Source organism: Acinonyx jubatus, chromosome E2 (assembly GCF_027475565.1).
Source record: "Acinonyx jubatus isolate Ajub_Pintada_27869175 chromosome E2, VMU_Ajub_asm_v1.0, whole genome shotgun sequence".
In the NCBI taxonomy this organism is placed as follows: Eukaryota; Metazoa; Chordata; class Mammalia; order Carnivora; family Felidae; genus Acinonyx; species Acinonyx jubatus.
Genome location: NC_069396.1, coordinates 817,228 through 836,840, shown reverse-complemented (window position 1 = coordinate 836,840; position 19,613 = coordinate 817,228). Strand labels below are relative to the sequence as shown.

Sequence of the window (19,613 nt, the reverse complement as noted above, 5' to 3'; positions counted from 1 at the left end):
TTGTGTGAGGGCAGGGCCAGAGGACGAGGAAACCCTGGGGGTGGGGTCCCGGCCGTCCAGAAGCTCCCCCACCCCAGCCGGCACACGCGGTGCGGCTCCCGGCCACTGACCGGTCGAGCTCTCCTCGCTGGACGTGTAGGTCCCCTTGCCCAACAGGAGATTCACCATGGTCGGGGAGTTGGCCACCTTCAGCGGCGTCTCGCCTTTTCTGTTGCTTTGCTGAGGGTTCCCGCCATACCGCAACAACAGCTTCACCACCTACGAAACAGCAACCGGCAGGTCAGGGGCTTTCTGAGAAGCACGCGACGCGCCCCCGTGCCGGTACAACTGCAGCCGCTTCCTAGAGTCCTGTGCTCGACCAGACAACAGCCCCCCACCGCCACAGCACGGCCCCCCACCCCAGCCGAGCACGCCGCCACACGGAGGAGGTCTGCGCTCCCATGCAGAGTCCTCCCCATCGGTGGTGGGCCGACCACGGCAGGGCCCACGGGGCGTGGAAAGAAGGGCTCTGGAGGTCTGGTGGGGAGCGGGGACCGACAGAACAGAGGAAACAAAGAGCGAGCTTCTTCCAAGTAGGTTTATTTTGTGTTCTCGTTTATTTTAGAAAAGAAGATTGCCTCTTCCGTGCCTTGACACAGTAAGGGGGGGGGGTCCTGTGAATGACAGACACAGTCCAGGTGACCCCGCGGCAGCTCTGCTCAACTGTCTACAGCCGGCAAGTGTGCTTCGCACACCCGGGCGGCCGACTCACTGCCCTCAAGTGCAGGTTCAGTGCTGTCTCGGCCCCAGTTCGGACACTGCAGTGTTGAAACAATCTTTAACCAGGAACGCCCCGTCGCTCACTCCCGCTTAGGACGCCGCGGCCTCCCCCGACCAGGACCCCGCTTCCCGGGCACGGGTTTCCCACGGCTGCTCTAGCGAATCACCAGCCCCTCCGTCTCGCCAAGTCTGCAACGGGTCTCGCTGACCCTACAGATGTGTGGTGTTGGCTCCTTCCTTTCCGTGTGCGTGGGGTCCCTTGCAGTGGTGGGACTGGCCCTGTGTCCCTGCCGTCTGCCTGCTGAGGGCTGTCCCAACTGCTGGAAGCCACCATGTCCCTCGGCCCCTTCTGCCAAGGCTGGCAACGCGGGCGAGCCGCCCTCACGGTCTCCTCCCTCCTGGGGAAGGGTTTCTGCTACACGGACCCCAGAGGGCACTGGGCCCGTGGGGATGATCGAGGGTCACCACTGCATGATCTTTTGCTTACTCCCATCCGTGAAGTCCCCTTACCACGTGAGGTCACATATTCACAGTCCCAGGATCTGGACGGGGATCTCTCCGGGGGCCGCTACCCTGCACCCCTCCCCGTATTTCCACAGTCTGTTCCGTAAGGTAGTTTTACAAGGACAATTACAGAAGTACAGAGATTCAGAGGACGACCCTGTCCCTCCCCACTCTGTCGGCTGCCAACGTAGTGCCAGACTCGTGTCATCAATCCCTCCCCCACCCTGGGTACTCTAGCGGGTCCCAGGCATTTCATAAACTTTTCTAGCATTTCTCTAAAAGGACCCTTAAAAAACCAAAATAACCACGATGCCTTTATCTAACCCAAGGAGCTAACCAAGAGCCCTGACGTCAAGTACACAATCTGTGTCCGGACTCGTCCGGTCACCGTGGGCATCTTCTCATTCACAGCCCTCCCCTGACTGTGTGACTCATCATCCTTCGACTGCTCGCCACTCGCTGGGTGCTGCTAGTTCCCTGGCACCTGCCCAAGGCGACGGGGCAGAGCAGCTACAGGAGAGAGTCAGAGGTGCGTTCCGGTCTACAGGCGCTGTCCTCGCCAGGCCCCACTGTCCTTCCTGGGCCTCTTCACGAAGGTCTGGTAATGACCACAGCAAGAGCCTCGCCACCTCTGCGTGTCTCCTGCGTCAGACCCAGAGGCAGCCGTTTCCCCAAGGGGGCTAGTCCTCTCGGGGAGGCCGTGCGCTTGGGTACTCGCTGCTCCCAGACTGGTTACGAGGGTCCTCCCGTGTACTGACTACACCTCTCTGTGCTTCATCAACAGTAAATGCCACAAGGACAAGGACAGTGCCGGCAGCAGCCCATGAATTACCCCCCCTCCCCCGCTCCCCACCGCCGTAGGATCATCCAGCTGCTAAAACCTAGACATGTCCGCATGACCAGAGCAGGGCCCTGTCACATGGAGCAAGAGGTCACCCAGGTGCTGACCCAGGATGAGCAGGTGGGCTGGTCAGAGAGGACGGCTCTGGTGGGCGGGGGGCAAACGTGCAGGACGGTAGGGACGGCGGGACAGGGAGCGACAGGATGACGTCCAAGGCGGCCAGCAGGCCCGGCGGGGGACGTGGGTGCAGGGAGGCACCCACCTTGTAGTGCCCGTTGTTCGCGGCGTCGTGCAGGGGGGTGTCGTCGTCTAGGCCCTTGGTGTTCACCTCTGCCCCCGCGGCCAGCAGCTGCTTGGCGACGTCGTAGTAGCCCCGGTTACACGCCTCGTGCAGCGCTGTCCAGCCTGGAAACAGACACTTAGGACCTATGTTATTTAATCCTCAAGAACGCCACTCCTGTCCCGAGGCAGCGCCCTGCGCGGAAGGGCTACGGTCCCGGGAAGCCCTGAGTGTCCTTTGCTGGGCCCCGCGACGGGCAGCTCGCTAACCCTCCAGGTTCACCCTCTGCGGGCACAACCTGGGGTAGGGGACTCGTCGGGGGTGGCAGGCTCAACCCAGCGTATCTGGCAACACACGTGGAGGGTACAGGGAGGGCGGCCGAGGGGGCTGCGGGCAGGGTGGCAGGGTCTGTGACCACAGCTGCAGGTTTGGAAACGTGCCCCCTGGGCAGCACGTGGCCGAGGCCACGCGGGGAGGCCTCCTCTGGCGGCCGTCTCCACTAGAGCCTCGACAGGCCACCCGCAAATGTCAGTGTGCGAACGGGGCCACCCTGTGGACACAAATTCCAGGGCTTTGGCACATCTCGCCTTAGGAAAATTGTATTTTCAGAGAAGGTGCTACATTAGGTTTGGGTCAGAAACCCCATCAACTAGGGCAGTGGGTGCAGTCTAGACAGGTTCGTCACGGAGACCGCTTTGCTGGTCTCACGTTCCACGCGCTCTCGGAACAAACGGCTGTGGAACGTGCCGATGCTGCGGCACAGAGCAAGCGTCCTGTTCACACCCGGCAATACTCCTCCATGACCACACGGCCCTCAAAGCAGATAAAGCTTGGCTGTCTCGGGCCGGGGGAGGAACACCTACTTCCGGCTTAAATGAAAGGGCCCTCTCGGAGACATTTCTTCCCTGGGGGGTGCGGTCCCCAGGCTGCCGGGCACCGAGGCAGGGCCACCTCTCCCTGAACGTGCCAGGGGCGTGACTCCTCTTCCACGGAACTGGGGTCTACACAACACAGCAGAGTGGCATCTAAAAATTCCCCCAATTCTCTTAAAGATAATAAAAAATAAGAAAACGATCTTATTCTGAAATACTTTCCGAAACATCAGTACCTCTTCCTCAGCAGCAACAGCACATCACCCTGGTCTAAGTGCGAGGTCTGCCCGCTACCCCCAACTCCTGTGCGCAACCACCCCCCTCCCCTCCGCCCGCCCCCAGCTCCACCCCTGGACCCCAGGTGGGGCCTTCGGGGCACGCGGGGTGAGGGCGCCCGTGAGCGCTCACCTGCAAAGTCCTTGACGTTGACGTCCGCGCCCTCGCCGATGAGCTCCTTGATGCGCCGGGCGTCCCCGCGGATGGCCGCGCGGTGCAGGCGGGTCTCTCCGCGCTCGTTCCGCTTGTTCACTTTGTCTTTGGTTTTCGAGGCGGAGTTCGGCGTCCCCTTCTGACACACTGTCGACTGGGAGGGGTGCTTTGGTGTCGTGTCTACTGCAGGCCAAGGAGAGGACAGGCAGGGCGTCACCAGGCCTGTCCCGGTGACAGAAGCCGCCGGGCCCTGGGCCGCTTCCTCGAGGCACCGGGGGCTCACCTGGGCTGTTGGCGGACTCCTCGGCAGTCATCTGCATGAGGAGAGCCACCTGCTGGCGCTCGGAGAGGGGGTAGCCGGCTCGGATCCCAGACAGCCCCATGCCAAACAGCAGCCCGGCCTTCCGGGTGACGGGCTCCTTCTTAATCCTCTTGCGCTCAGGACCCTGCTTCTCTGTGAGGCGGTGGAGGAGACAGGGGGACATTTCATGCCACGCGGTCCTCAGGACCCGCGGCCTTGCCTGGCGTCGCAGAGCCCCCGCCTCCCACCTCACAGCTCACAGGGAAAGGGCGAGAACAGGGGCGGCAGCACCGAGCCGCCCGGTCGTCACCTCCGGCGGTAACAGAGACAACTCCAACACCTCGTCATCAGCCAATGAGGCCTGCCCCGCCTCGGCCCCCACCGGCCGGTCGCGACGGCCCGCCGCACGCCAGGCGGTGGGACGGCCCCTCGCTGGGGCCCTGGCTCACGCGGGACAGGTCTCCGTCCGTTCAGTGCACGTGTCCACACTCCGGTTCCTCCTTCCCCGTCCCGCCTCCACACAGTGCAGATATAAATGGCAAACACAGTTCAGAAACACATAAAAGGTCGAGGCCGACTTGTCAGTACTGTACCTTTCTTCTTGCTTCTAGGGACCTCCATTTCAGGCCATGGCCCTTCGAGGAGCGAACCAGCCTTGCAGTACCACGACATGGACTGAGCTGGAGGCATCTAAAGGCATCAACACAGAGCACTAACCAGACACGATGGAACAGCTCGGCCGTTCCGTCTCCACCTCCTCGGAGCGCACACCTCCTCCACTGGTCTGACCCCTTACAGAGCTCCCTGCCGACCCTGAGCACAGACACACCGCGTGGCTTCTCCGGGAAGAGGCGGGAGGAAGGGACAGAAAACACCCCCCAGACTCCGTGAACCCGGAGCCGAAGCTCACTGTCCTCCTTCGCCCTCGTGCCCCTCCTGCCGGGGATTTAGGGATCCACCAGGCGCCTGGAGCCCTCCCCACACTGCCCCCGTGCGTGCTGGGTGGGGCCCTGGTGTGGGGGCCGGGCTGGCTAGGGGGTGTTCTAGGTCACACGGTGCAAACTGCAGCCAGGGAAGGAGGGTCACCATGGGAGACTTGGGGTCCTGAAACTCTCCTCGGGGGAGGGGGGCCTCCTGCTCTCCACTCCGCACGTCAGAGAGGACCCCCTCCGGGCCCTCGGCTGGCTCGCTGGCTCTGGTTTGCCCTGGGGAGGCGGGTGCTGTCTGGGAGACATGGACCGGACAGGCTCCTGTGCGCCCCGCCTGCCCGACTCCAGGACAACATCCCCAGCCCACAGATGCGTCGTTTTCCATTTCTCAAGAATAGTTTTCTGTGAGCTACTTCCTTAGAAAGTACTGCGATCGGCCCTTTCAGAAACCACACTGTGACTCGCTGCAACACAGGCTCCCCAGGCACCCCGGCCACGATGAGTCTCTAACCAACCCATGAGGCCCGGGCTCGAGAAAGGAAGAAAGCTCCAGAATGCTCCTCATCTGTGACCAAGGACCCCAGCTTATCCACCCTGTCCCCTGTTCTGCCTACAAGCTGGCAGGCGCAGGGGTGAGGCTGGCAGCCTCCCCGGAGCCTCTACACAGGGTGAGGAACCACACATAGCAGCAGCCCTGCCCAGTGGCCCCACGAGGTCCCGAGAAGTTAAGCCACACTTTCGCAGTCACTCGGGGCCATCCCACCCAACCCGAGCTTTCTGGAACACACTCCCCGAATCAGGGCATCGGGCTTAAAAGTTCTCACACGGCCGAGTGCTCCACTAACCTCCCCCCCCTTCTCTATGGTGACCGCTCTGCCCTGTGCTGCTCCTTCGCACGGCCTGAGTACAAACCATGACAGAAACAAGGCCCACGCCCCCAGGACACACGAGCCGACCTCCTGCTCTATGACACGGACACAGATGCCCCACCAGCTTGGTGTCTCCAACACGGGGCCCTGGTGTCAGGACAGCAGCAGGAAGGCACGTGCACACAGCCCTGCTCCGCAATCAGGACCCAATATTCCACCCAGTCTCCTAGGAACCACCGCTTGGTCTCCAACCACAGAGCCTCCAGCCTCTCAGGGCCCCTGCGCCTCCCTGGGGGCCGTGGAGAGGGGAAGTCCGCTGGAGGAGGGAGACAGCAGAGCTCAGAGAAACACGTGCCACACGAGGATTCCTGCTCATGGGGACATCTGCAAATTACACTAAGTAACTTCAGAGGACAAGGCCGGTGGCCCGGCTCTGCTCTCTGGGGGCAGGCCTAGGGAGGTGCGAGGCTGGGTGTGGGCAGCGCGTCCTCAGAACAGACCCCACAGGACCCTGAGGTGCCAGAGGGACCAGGCACGAGGGCACTGCAGTCACTGTCTTCAAGTGACAACACAGGCAGCAGACTCCCTAGCGGTCGGGGGTGGGGGTGGGGGGTGGCGGGGGTCCCAAGAGACACCCTTCCTGGGAGTGGCAGCTGAACACCTCCACAGCCTTGCGCCCAAAGGGCTTTCTGTGGCAACAGACCGTCCCCCACCGCGGAGCAGGATGTGACGGCACCACACCAGGCCCGCGGTCTCAGGAAGAGACTCCGTGTGCCCGCCGCACCGGGCCTCCCTCCCCTCTGTGGCCAAGAGCCCGGCTGAGGCTGGACGATGCTCAGGGAAGCGGAAGGTACCGACTCCCTCCTGGTGGGAGGGGCCTCGCACAGCCCACCTCCCCACGCAGGTCTCGGGGGCGTTAACGGGAGGACGTCTTCCGAGTGTCACCACAGGAAAAAGCCCCCAAATAGAATCCCATCTTCTAAGACACCCTTCTCTCCACCAGCCCCCACACCTCCCGGTACCCAGAGGGCCTGAGTCCAGCCAGGTGGCGTGTGGCCTCGGGTGCGGGGGGCCCAGGGCAGCTCGGACTTCTGGCCAGAGGAGCCAAGTGACACGCGGTCAGGGTCACCTGCCCCTCTTCCCAGCCGCTGCTGTGCCTGTGATGGGGTGTCCACAACAGGGCGGTGGGGGTGGGGGGGCGCCCACTCGCCAGAAGAGGAGCTATGACCCAGAGCGACCTCTCAGGACAACCCGAGAGCCTCTCTGGCATCCTGCTCGTTTTTGTTTCTAATATCCAACCAGAAGCAAAGGAGGACTCCAGGAACTCCCAGCGGTCCGTGCCAGGCTGCAGAGCAGAGCGAACCTGGCAGGTCGAGGTGGCCCTCCAGGCCTACCTGTGGAGCCTCCCTGCAGTGACCTGCAGGCAGGGACGGGCCACTGGCCTGCAGCCTGGACACGCCTCTGGGGGCTCCGAGGGCTCTGCAGAGGCCCAGGAAGGAGGCCCGCCACCCCCGTCCTCACGGTGGCGGAGCTGGAGCAGCTCTCAAGGCTGGGGCCTTCCCCTCGCCCTCCCGGCCCCGTCTGGTCAGCCCAGCTGTGGTCCTGGTGGGAGATGATGGTTTCACCCGAGCCCGGACAGCTCCCCCGCGTCGCTGTCAGGAAAACAGCTGACGTGACACCACCTGGGATTTTTGTATGGTGCCAGCTTGCCGCGGTCTGTGCCGTCGGTGCCCCACCGCGTCACCCCTGCCCGGGTGCAGCTACCCAGTCGGCAGACGCAGGTCCCCACTCTCCGCAGCCCATCCCACCAACCCGGGCCTTCCGGAACACGCTCCCTCCACACACCACTGCAGCTGGCGGGCTAGCGTGCGGCCTTCCCGGGGGGGCGGGGGCTGAAGAGACCATGGTTCTCAGACTCCACTTCCCGCCACTGCGTTTTCCCTCCCCAGCAGAACGTGGATGTCACCGCGGTTAATCTGGCAGCAAGGAGGCAGGTGTGCCAGTGAGACGGCTTTCCTCACGGAGCCGGGCAGGAGTGCCACCTGCCTCTGCCATGTGGCCGGCACATGCTGACGCGCACACCCACCTGCGTCCTGCCCACGGCACAGTGCGCCCCGATGCCCAAGGACCCCGTCTCACAAAGGCCTGAGTCTGCTTTCTCGTCCGCATCCTGGACCTCTCTCGTTTCCTCCTCCTCTTTCCATACCTCAGTGCAGGCGATCTCCTTGCTTACGACCGTCCAAGCCACCGATTCTTTCTTCTGTCGCATCTCATGAGCCATATGATGTGCCCGTTGAATTTTTAATTCCCTTGGCAATTTTCATTTCCATGTATTCCGTTTTGTATTTTTAAAAATCTACGTGGCGTTTTCTGGCCGCGCCTTGTTCCTTGCTCACGTTTTCAATTTCTCCTCTGTTGCACCCTACTGACCCGTGCTTTGCATCCAGTCATCCCCACGCAAGGTCCCCGGGGCTGGTTCTGTCTCAGGATGGCGGTGTCTTCCACGTGGTACGTGGTTCTGACCCGGCACTAGTGTTTGGCTGAATACTGGGGCCGGGACACTGCACGCAAGCCAATGTCTCTGGAGAGGGCTGGCTTTTGCTCTGGTCTGGGACTGGATGGGGCTCGTTTCCGGGGACAGCTCTCAAAGCCCCTTGCCCCGTCTGGATGCCAGCCGGAGGAGACGGAGGGCTTTGGCTCAGGGATGGTGCCTTCCAGCCTGAGGTGTCCCTGATGTGGCTTTCAGGGGCCTGTCCACTGCGGCCCCGAGGGGCCTGAGGCCGGCAGCTGACTCCCACTGTCCTCAGCCCCCAGGGCCCTGGAGCGCTAACAACCAGTCCTTCGTTCGGTCATCACTCACCACCTCTGACTTCTGGGCTGTTCCAGAAGAGGGCTTTTCAGGAGACAAAGTCCAGCACACTGGTCCAAAGGGAAACCTCCACCTCCTACACCCCACCACGAAACCATACGACGTCAACACTTCTTGGACCCCACTCCACAGGAGGGCATCCGGTGGGGCGCTTGTGGGATCGCAGAGCTCCCGGAGATACCAGGAGGAGCTCAGGCAACGCCGACGGCAGGCAGGGTGCTGGCGTACCAGGGGCACCCCGCACCCATACCAACACAGGGCCCGATCCCAAAGTTAAGAGGCTTTTGGAAGACCACTTCTGCCAGGGCAGCGTGCACGCTGGAGACGACCCACATCAGGCAGGGAGCCGCAAGGGGGCTCGTCTCTGTCCGGCCTCACACTCAGGTTCTCCAGATGCTGCAGGACCAGGACTCAAGGGTCCCCCCTGTCCCCCCCCCCCCCCCCCTGCACGGGGGCACTTGAGTTTTGTCTGGCTTTTCCCTCCATCTTCCTGGTTTGTACCCACTTCTCTCTTTCCTTTAAAGACAATTACCACCACCGGTCACTTAAGACAGAGGGGATATTCAGCAAGCCCCTGACTTCTCTGGTCTTGGTCTCCTCTGTCCCAAAAGAGAAGGGCTGGGGTCCATCTCCGATGTCTGCCTTCTGTGGTGCAGGTGGGGCTCTCCCAGGTCATGGGCTGGGTGGGTGGCCTCTAGTCAAGGGGGACCACAGTCCTCATTCCACAGACGCTGGGAAATTCAGTGAGGGCTGTCACAGCCGTGAGGAGGAAGCCAGGGTATGAGAAAGCGATGCTGGCATAAACACCCCACAACACAACTTGACGAACACTGACCCCTTTTCATGGCACCAAAGCATGGTGAGGACTTTGAAAAATAAAGCGAAATAAACCCTAATCCAAACCTGCACCAACGTACGAACCGTGCCATCAACCCTGCCAGCCCCGGGCCGGTCTGTACAAGCCTCTGACCGTCGGTCAGCCCCTGCCCCAGACCCTGGGAGCACCACCGGGCAGAGTAGCCACATTGCAGCCCAGGCTCCCCCTAGTAGGGCTCTGGAAGCTGCAGCCAGCTCCCCTGGACTGCACTCCATGCTTTATCAGTCATGGTCCTAGGGACTCCTCCCTGTGAGTCACAGAACCCAGGGTGGTCGTGAGGGTCTGGCCCTGCAGACTCCCACCTATTCTGCAAATGGGGAACATCAGGAATTTTAAGTATAAAGAGCCTTCCTTGGCCAGTCCACACTCCCCCCCCCCCCCCCCCCCCGTACAGGAAGAAACTGTCCAAGTTTAGGGAGGAAAAACAATGCAGAAAAGGTGTCCCTGTGGGTGGCACATGTCCTCTCCAGCCAGAGGCTCCTCTGCAGCTCCCCCCACCACCACAGGCAGCGCCTGGAGAGCCAGGGAGTGAGCAGAGAAGCCCTTCACGGTCACGTACATGCCGCCTCCAGCGCGCAGCAGTGGAGCCAGAGTCCTTCCCCAGACGGGGACAGTCCCAGAGGAGAAGTCACAACAGCCACCCCTTCCGATCTTACGCAACCGGGGTGACCGTGATTTCAGTAAACACGGGAGTGTCCCCAGACCCCTAACACAGAGCGCACGAGTAGCTTACATGTCAGCACTGCTGAATAAACATCCAGATACTGGACACAAGAGTGTTTTTCACAAAATAAAACAAACCTTAATTTCTCATTGCTACAAAGAAACGTTCAGGTACTGAGAGCAGGCAGTTCCCGATGCTTCTGATGAGGCGGTGCTCTGAAGGGCGGGGCGGGTGGGGGGGGCGCTGTGTGGCCTCTGGGGACGGGCAGGGCCCACCTTGGTGGCTTCGGGGAAGGAAGTAGCGGGGCTTACGTCCACACTAAAGGACGGAAAACTCAACACAGCAGTGGGCTCATGCAGAAGCCTGAAGAGGGCAGGTGGGCATGGAAACGAGCCTAGACACTTGCTTACAGATTTAAGCTGAGGAGAAATTTAATCATACACACAGTAGACAGATTAGTATACTGTCAAGCAAGCGCACACATCGTAGAATTTCATCACCAACACCGCAAGTGGAGACTGGGCAGCGGGCCTCAGGCGACCTGCCCGGGAGAGGCCACCCCGTGAGGCCTCCGCCTCCTGTTCAGCGGGGAGGGGGCGGGCTGCCTTCCCCAGCAGCCACGGGAGGGGCCGTCTCCGAGCTTCTTTTTCCTAGAAGACGTCAGGCTGCTTTGGGCAAGCACACGCGGCCCGTCCCTCCTGCGCCCAGACAGACCTGGCTCCGGAAGGACAAGCTGTCCGGGGTGCCTTGTGGGCAGTGAAAGTGACCAAGCACCTGCGGCGGTCTGGCTTGGATGCAGAGTGTGTCCAGCTTTCACCGCAGACGAGCCGTATTGCTCTTGGCAGGCCGCCCCCAGGCCTGACTGAGCACTGCAGAGGCCCCTCACGGGGGTCGAGGAACCAGGACAATGCTTTCGGGTGGCTCGGTGGTCCCTAGGAGGGGGCTCATCAGCCTCTTCTTCCCACCTGGGGGGCACAGCTGAGGAAGCTATTTGTCGCTCAGGGCCCCGAGTTCTGGAGCCTTCCGCAGCTCTCCCCTCCCGGTGAGCGCAGGGCCGCATCTTCCCAGCAGAGGGCGCCGGAGGGACACAGCAGGAGCAGGGGGCTGGGCAGGGTGGGGGGGGGGGGGGGGGATACAGGGAACCTCGAGCAGACCCGGCCTGGCCCCGAGGGGACTGGAGTCCCCCAATCTCAGTCACTCGGCACCCACAGTTCACTCCTTCAGTCTTTCCCCGCGTGGCTTCTGCCTCCTGACTCGGTGGGGGAGGCACAGCCCAGCAGCCGGGAGCCACCTGGCCAGAGGTGTGCAGCTCTCAGAGTCTGCACCCGGCTCAGGCACTCCGCTCGGCAGAGGTGCAGACGGGACCGAGGCCTCCGGGGCCAGCCGGGGGCCCCACAGCCCGCTTCCCAGTCCTGTGTGTGACGCATACAGATTCGAGTTCGAAATTTCAGGCTCCTGATTCAAGTCCTGCACGACATGCGCAGAAGAATCCTCTCACTGGACAATCTAGCTGTGTTATCTTAACAAAGCAGATGTAGACGATGTAAAACCGGCCCCCAAAACGATCATAACAGGAGGGCAAATACCATATTTCATATGTATTTAGATTTTTGTAACATAGTCCTTGGCCGGGAAATTCTATTTTTTAAATGTTCTTCGCTTTTTTTCTACCCAACGGTGACTCCTTCCCTACCTTCACCTGGACCCACAACTCACAGAGAAACAACGGGCGCACTCCCTGCGCGCCCTGAGAGTCTCCCGGACGCCCCAGAGGACCCAGGTGGGTTCAGGCGAACCCACCTGGCAGCCTCTCGCTGAAACACTGGCCAGCAACAGACGAATCCAGAAGGCCGGCCGGAAGCACAGGAGCCCAAGAAGCCAGCGGAAGATGAAGTGGGAACTGCCAAGAAGTCCTCCCCAGCAGAGCAGAGCCGACAGCCTGAGAGCAGCTGCCTACCCAGGCGCACGCGCAGCTCAGACAGCAGGTTCTCTCAGGAAGCAGCTCTTAACAGCGGTTCCCTAACTCACAGCGAGGCTGCTGGGGCATTTACAGGAACATCCCGGAAGCCAGACACCAGCCTCACACCCCCACCATCCACACAGCTAACGACCAAATAGCAACCCCAGGCCCCCCACCACTAAGATTGGTATCGGCACCAAAAGCAGGAGGGAAGACATCCAGGCTGCGCTAACTGCCCTCATTTCCTCTGGGCCTAAAGCCTGACCCACAGAAATGTCTGCGAGCCCAGGGCACCCACACGCATCCGCGGGCCTCTCCCTGTCCCCACTGTGCCAGCTCAGCCACAGGAGCCGTGGGCCATGTCGAACCCTCGTGAAGGACCCCTGGGGGGCTCACAACCTTCCTCAATATCCTTGCCGGCAAAACCAAGCCCACTTCTCTGGCTTTTACATGACTGGACATATGCTCAGGGAGCTCCTGCACAGGAGGAAGCGGGGGAGGGACCTGTGACCTCGTGAATAAAAGCCATGGCACAAACACGCATTTCCAGGCTGTTCCCTCTGCCGTTTCTCCCCATTTTCTAGCCTGCTTATCTTGTCTCAGGACCTGCCCACTTTCCCGCTACCTGACGTGGACCCTCACACGCAGGAAGCCCCATCCACACCCATTTCTGGCAGGGGCCTCTGTTCCTTGCCCTCTGGTTGAATTCACCGCAGGTTCGATGGCCCTCTGGGTGCTGTGTGGCCTTTTTCGCCCGTGCCCGCAAATGGTTCACATGTCTACAGGGCAGTCAGATGACCAGCAGGCTGGGCAGGCCCCTGAGCACGGAGGTCAAGAGGAAGAGGGAGCTTGGGCTGGCAGGAGAAAGCATGGGCCCCAAGAGCTGCTCAAGAAGGCACTGACTTTCAAGTGTGTGTGCCCAGTGTTATTAGCCCCCCACGCACACACACATACAGAGACAGAAGTGCACGCTGTGTGCAGACTCACGCACACGCACGCACACACGCACGCGTGCACAGCCCTGCCCTGCACCCCAGGCCCCACCACACCCGCGGGAAAACCGCACTGGCTCTGGCTGCCTCTCAGTGCTCCCTCTGGCTTCTATTTCAAACAACTGGCTTTAATTTGCGCGCTTTTGTAGCCCTAAGGGAAGACACACTTATTCTCCAACACAGGACTTTCAGGGGACTGCACAGAGCCAGGGGGGCCCGGGGACCTCAGGGCAGAGGAGCCCATGCTGATGGTCACAGCTGGGCACATACCAGGAGCCTGCCCGGGGGAGTGTTCCTGCCTGGCACTCCTGGGGGGTTCCCTGCGTGTGAGCCTTTCCTGTCCGCACCGAGTCAGCCCGAACATCAACAGCAGAGAAGATGTCCTTGCAGCTCGCTCTGGACCCCACCCAGGCCTCGAGCACAACTCCTCAGAGAGTCCTGGTGCAAAGCCGAGGGGTGCAGAGAGGCTGGGGGGGGGGGGGGGGGGCCCTGTCCTGGCGGCCCACCCCAGGCAGGGACCAGTGTCAGGAGACGCCTGAGGGAGGGAGGCCAGGACACTTTCTGTGGAGGAGAAGAGTCAGGCGGGGGTGGTCAGCAGGGAGGGAGGGCAGCGCCTGTACCTGTGTCCGAGTCCTTCTGCTCTCCATTGGCCCCCACAGTGAAGGGCAGCTTCCGCTTGGTTGCTCGCTCCCTCACCTCCTTCCCTCCATCGCTGCGGTCCAGCTTTGGGGTCTTGGTCAGAGAAACTTTATCTTTATCCTAGAAAAGAAAGCGACGCTTTCATAAGACGTCATTCCCGGATTAAGTTTTCAGAGTCCTCACATCTACTACGATTTCAGTTCACGTGCCCAGTGGAGCAGATCTCGTGTGTGGACAATCGGCAGCACCTCCGGCCCGCCGGGCCCACACAAGCACACGCGGCTTCCTGCACCTTCCTCTGGCCCCAGGCAGCCCCGCTGGTCATCCTGAAACCGGACCATTCTCAGCAAGACACCAGAGAGACACAAGTTGCCTCCAGTGCCGCTTTCCCAGGGAGGGATTAAATAAGGAGGAAAAGAGCCGGCCGTGAACAGGCAGTGCTGGCGGGTAGAGAGTCCTGTCTTCCACGCCGAGCTCCTCTGCCCGCAGGGCCTCCCCCAGGTGCTGCACCCCTCCTTTCCCGGAAGGGGCCTGCCCAGGACACCAGGGGGTGGCTCTCGGGGACAGATCCTGCGGGCCAAAGCCCTGTGGCGGTTGTGGGGGAGAAGGGGGGAGACGTGCTGCCATCCCCTCCTTCCTATTCTAGTCTCGGGGTGGCTTTGCTGCGGGGTGAGGATCACGAAGCCCGCATCCCAGCGCCGTCCTGACCAGCGGGCCGGGCCGACACGGGCGAGTCAGCACCAAACCTGCCCTGGGGCCGCCATCCGCAGAAAGACAGCACCCACTCAGGATGAGCAGGTCCCGTGTGGCAGCGGAAGGTGCCTAGGGCCCCAGAGGGCAGGGGTGGGGCAGCCCGATCCCAAAGTGCAGGTGGCGGTAGGGTGGGTGGTGATGGACCCGGCACCGAGCGGAGGCAGGAGCCCCCTGACGGCTGCAGTAGCTGACAGCCCTGGACCCCCCAGAGCCCTGGCTGATGACACCGTCCTGGGTGGGGACAGCTCGGTGGGGTCCTCCACAATTCTAACCAACACGCTGGCCCCGTGCGCTTGTGGCACGGCACCACCCCCAGCCTCCCGGCCCCGTCCACAGTACAGCGAGAGGCTCCGAGGGGCACGCAGAGGGCTGACGTGGGCGGGACATGCAGAGCTGGCTCCCTTCCCCGCCGGGAAGCTGGTTCCCTGCAATTTTCCCCAGGGAAGCTGTTAGCAAACGTGGTCCAGCCACAGCCACGCGCCCATGCCACCCCCACAGCAGCAGGGGTCCTTGGGGCTGCTCCCGGGCGGCGCCACCTGCCAGGACTGAGCACAGCCACGGTCCCTACGGCCCACGCTCCTGACAGCCCTCCGGCTTCAGCAGCTAGCATCTACCAACCACGGCAGTCAACGGGAGACCCTCAAATGAGCAGGGACACTGCTGCTGGAACACACTGCCAGCTTCGAGGGCACGTGGAGTGCAGAGAGGGGCCCAGGGCAGGGATGAGGAAGGGATCCTGGGAGACGGGGCTGCACAGACATGCCCCTCATGACCTGCACCCTGCCACCCCTAGCCCTGACCGAAGAACACCCACCAGCAAAACCCCCGAACTGTGTAAACACTTTCCCACCAAGAACACTCCTGGCGAGTCTGACCTACGGGTATATAAAAGAGATAATATAAATAATAGCAATCACAAAGCATTCAGGAATGCAAGAAATTTCGAAAATCAGCGTAACGTGGGGCGCCTGGGTGGCTCAGTCGGTCATCAGACTCTTGATTTCGGCTCAGGTCATGATCCCAGGGTCATGAGATCGAGCCTGTGTTAGGCTCCACGCTGACACCAAGGGACCTGCGTGGGATTATTCTCTGTCTCCCCCTCTGTCCCTCGGCCCTCCCCCCGCTTGCCACGCATGCACACTCACTCATGCGCTCTCAAAATAAACAAACTTAAAAAGAAATCAATGTAAATAAAGAAAATCATATGACCACCCCAACAGTTGCAAAAAAGCCTGTGATAAAATTCAACACTGATCCCGACAAGAGCTCTTGGCACACAGGCGCAAGGTCCCCAACACCTGACGGCCGACAAGGGGGTGTCTCCTGTAAGAGGGAGGGGCAAGGATCACCACAGCTACTGCAGAACGTAACAACTGTTTCTAAATGAGCAAAAAATCTGAATGTGCGCTTTGCAAAGGAAACTATCCACGAAACTAACTCACATTTGGGAAGATGTTCTGCATTAGGATAATGCAAACTAAAACCAGGAGGAGATACCAATGCCCCGACCAGAGCAGCTAACAGGAGGGGCTGAGTCTGGCTTCGGGTCAGGTCAAGATCTCATGGTTCGGGGGTTTAAACCTCATGTTGGGCTCTGTGCTGACAGCTCGGGGCCTTGCTGGGACTCTCTCTCCCCCTCTCCCTCCGCCCCTCCCCCGCTCATGCTTGCTCTAGCTCTCAGAATAAAGAAAAGTTAAAACAAATAATAAAATGAGAGGTTGGCTGCATCAAACGCGGTCAAGAACGCGGCAGAGCTGTTGCTGGCGGGAAATCCAAACAACGTCAAGGCACAGAGGCCCTGGGCTCACGAGCAGCACTCCTGCTCAAAACAATAGAAACGAACCCTCACAACCGCCCCTCAGAGGGCAAATGGGTAAACCAAGTCCAGCCCAGCCACGAACGGAAAGTTCCAGTGTCAGAAAGGCACCAGCACACACAGCCTCGCGGAGAGGCTCCCGGGAGCAGACGGGACCCCTGTGCTCAGTCGCCGAATCCAGACACAATCTCCTCCGGAATCAGATTTGGCTCAATCCTGTCCCCGCCACTTTCCCTCAGCAAAAACAACGTATTAGTCTTAAGATGTCATGAGTATATGCGTGAAAATCAAGCCATTCAAATTAATAGGTGAATTAGGAGCTGCTAGATGCAGGAAAGTAGCTGGTTTTTATGGACAAGCAACAGTTGGAAAATAACGTTAAAACATCACTTAGGTTACTATCAAAAGACATCAAATACACAAGACAATCTAACAAAAGACGTTTAAGTCCTTCACACAATTGGAACACATTTCTGAAGAAAATGAAGACTTCTAAAAATGGAGGAACACCCATGTTGGTGGGTCAGAAAATGCAAAAACCGTTCATGTGGCAATTCCCTCCGGACCCATCTTTGCGTTCAAAGTGATCCTGTCAAAATACCAGCAGGCTTTCTTTGGAAATCAACCGGCTTATTCCAGAACGTATATGGAAATGCAAAGGGTCAAAATTAGCAAAGACGATTCTGGAGAACAACAAAGTCTGGCAGACTGAACTGCAGACAACCAGACTAAAATTCTAGCAGCCGCTCGAGGGGGTCGTGGACCAAGGGCCAAAGGTTCAGAAGGAAGAGCAGAGGACAAAGGCGGGGGAGGGACGCTTTCCAGTAAGTGACGGTGACCATGTGAACACCCACAGGGAAGGCAATGAACACTGGGCCCCCACCTTAGGTGGCAAACACTGGCCCCACGTGAATCACAGACTGAAGGGACACAGGAGAGTACCCTCACAGAGAGGGACACAGATGAACCAGCAAGGTCCCCCCCACTCCCCCTCGGGTGGCTAGAGGAGAGCCAAACCAGCTGTGGGACAGGGACAGGGGCCGGCCTCAACTTCCCCAGCGTCTGGGGCGCAGAACTGAGGCGATCACCTTGACAAACTGCCAAACCGGGTCTACCAGCGTGCACGTGCTCGCGCCATCACCTGCCGCGCCCCCGCAGGAGCGGCCCAAGTGCTCCTGGGTGGCAGAACGCGACCGGAAGTGGCTGGACATTCGTCCATGGCAACCGCACAGCGAGCCAGGGAGGGGCTGCTACGGGGAAGGCCCTCTAAGTCGGACGTGATAGTGACCAGCTCGTCCCTCTTACAAGCCCCCCCGGGGGGAGACTCCTCCATGGTGACACACGTTGGGGACCTCCCAGGACGGTGACAGTGCTGCATATTCTGATCCGGATGGGGATTCAGCCCAGGTTTTGAAAGTGAACTAGAAGACATGACCTCTATTTCACCAGAAGCGCTGACAGTCCTTGGGTCCCAACTCCTCACCTCACTGGCCGTGCAGGGAGACCAAACACGTGCCACATAACCAGAGAGGGTCAGGGGCTCACCCCTGAGACGCGCAGCAGCTCTGGCAAGACTCTCGGGGCACACGTGGCTTCAGAAGCTTGCTGAGCAGCTGGGCTGCGGCAGGGAGCTCACTCGAGTTTGCTGGGCTTCCCTCGCTAGCACGACGGGGATCGCCACAGGAGCTAAGAAAATGTTTATCTTGGCTGGCACAGGGGCAAAAAAAAGTACAAAGCTACCTTACTTCAGAAAATAACAAAGCCACACTCACACATCTCCTGTGGCAAAGGCATAGGGGCTGCCCCTGCGGACCACAGCGGGCCCCTACGGCCCAGTGAGCGTTCTCCCGTAAAAGAAAGAGACTCGCACCGGCCTGGAGCAAGCCCTGTGTTAGACGGCAGCCGGGAGGGCACAAGGCCCACACAGCCGCCCCTTCAAGACAGGTGCTGAGCTCTGGACACCTTTTCTGGCGCCACCTTGGTTGGCGAGTCCTTCTGGGCAGGCCGTGCACACGGAGAACCGGGCCGGTGGACACAGCAGTCTGGAGCCCCTGCTGCCCACCCACGTGGAGGAGCCAGCCGGGGTAGGGCTGCGCGGGGCCTCTCCCTTGTCCTGTCACCACGCAATCCACACGCAGACCCGGGGACCATGACCACCAAGGACAACCTGGCTACTCGGGGCGCAAGTGTCCCAGAGTGGGAGTTACCAAGCTCCCCCAGGCACATCTGTCCCCACGGGCTCCAGCTCCTCGCGGGCACGCCCACCACGAGCTGCTCGCGGACCCTCCACAGGCCTCCCAGGCACGCACACCTCTCCTATGCAAGCTCGGGCCACGCGCAAGCCTCGGCCTGCCCACAGCTCCATGCCGTGGCTCCCACCCATTACTGCACTGGGTGCTGGGGGACAGGACAAGTGGGAGAGAATGTGCAAGCCACAAATGCCCAGACGCCAGGGCCTCAGAGGCCCGGCCACCCTGACGAGCACCGAAGCCGATGTTCATGACCCGATCCACGTTGCACCTAAACCAAATGGGCCGCACGGCTCTGCTCACTCTGTCCTCACGTGGAAGACGTACCCCACCCAACCAGGCACCACCGGAGACGTCTCGGCAGGTGCATCGACAAGAGAATCTCCGTTCATACCCAAGTGCTGAGACAGACGGGGCAGGGAGGCAGCTCAGAAGACCAGCACCGGGGACGAGAGTCACGCAGGCCACCGTGCAGATGGCCTGTCACGCGGGCATCAAGGGAGACAGGGACACGTCAAGACCGAAGGTGGCGACGAGGGCAGTGCCGCGCCACGGGCGAGGCAGCACGGCCCTTACCTCACCTGCAACAGCACAGCCACGGGTGTCCCTGCTGCAGACGTGCTCGCGGTCACAAACAGAGCACCCGGCAGGGCCTGCACCTGCTTCCTTCCGTCTGACTCCAAGTCCACACTCACAAGTGGCACCCCAGGCTGCAGGACACGGGTACCTGGAGCCCAGACTTGACAGCACTCTTCTAAGACAGGGGAATTTAGAGTTATACTGCCTTTTCCTATTCACATGCAGAATGAGCCAAACTGGAAGTCAAAGCACCTACCCCACAGAGTTTCTGCTCAGGAAAAGGCAAAGATGGCTGAACGACAGACTTGGTTTCAACCAAGCCATGACAGGCATCTGTGGCCCCGAGAGCCAGAAACAGGCCAAAATGACATCATCTCCACTACGAGACACACGTCTCGGTTACGTGTACAGAAACATCAAATTTAAAGCTT

General features: G+C 60.6%; 1 protein-coding gene across 15 annotated transcripts in view; it reads right to left on the bottom strand.

Annotated features, from left to right (window-relative positions):
* Positions 1 to 19,613, bottom strand: part of ANKRD11 (ankyrin repeat domain containing 11) — a 178,617-nt gene that overhangs the window by 12,656 nt on the left and 146,348 nt on the right. For 11 of the 15 annotated variants that reach the window (XM_027076434.2, XM_027076433.2, XM_027076432.2 and 8 more), the window contains 5 exons: positions 13,767 to 13,905; positions 3,969 to 4,139; positions 3,665 to 3,868; positions 2,367 to 2,509; positions 111 to 258 (listed from right to left, as the gene is read on the bottom strand). In XM_027076434.2, the coding sequence (XP_026932235.1) occupies positions 111 to 258; positions 2,367 to 2,509; positions 3,665 to 3,868; positions 3,969 to 4,139; positions 13,767 to 13,905 (805 nt within the window). Of the gene's footprint in view, positions 1 to 110; positions 259 to 2,366; positions 2,510 to 3,664; positions 3,869 to 3,968; positions 4,140 to 4,579; positions 4,677 to 13,766; positions 13,906 to 19,613 lie in introns of all 15 variants that reach the window. The other 4 variants (XM_053211274.1, XM_053211275.1, XM_027076440.2 and 1 more) reach the window with 2 other exon arrangements.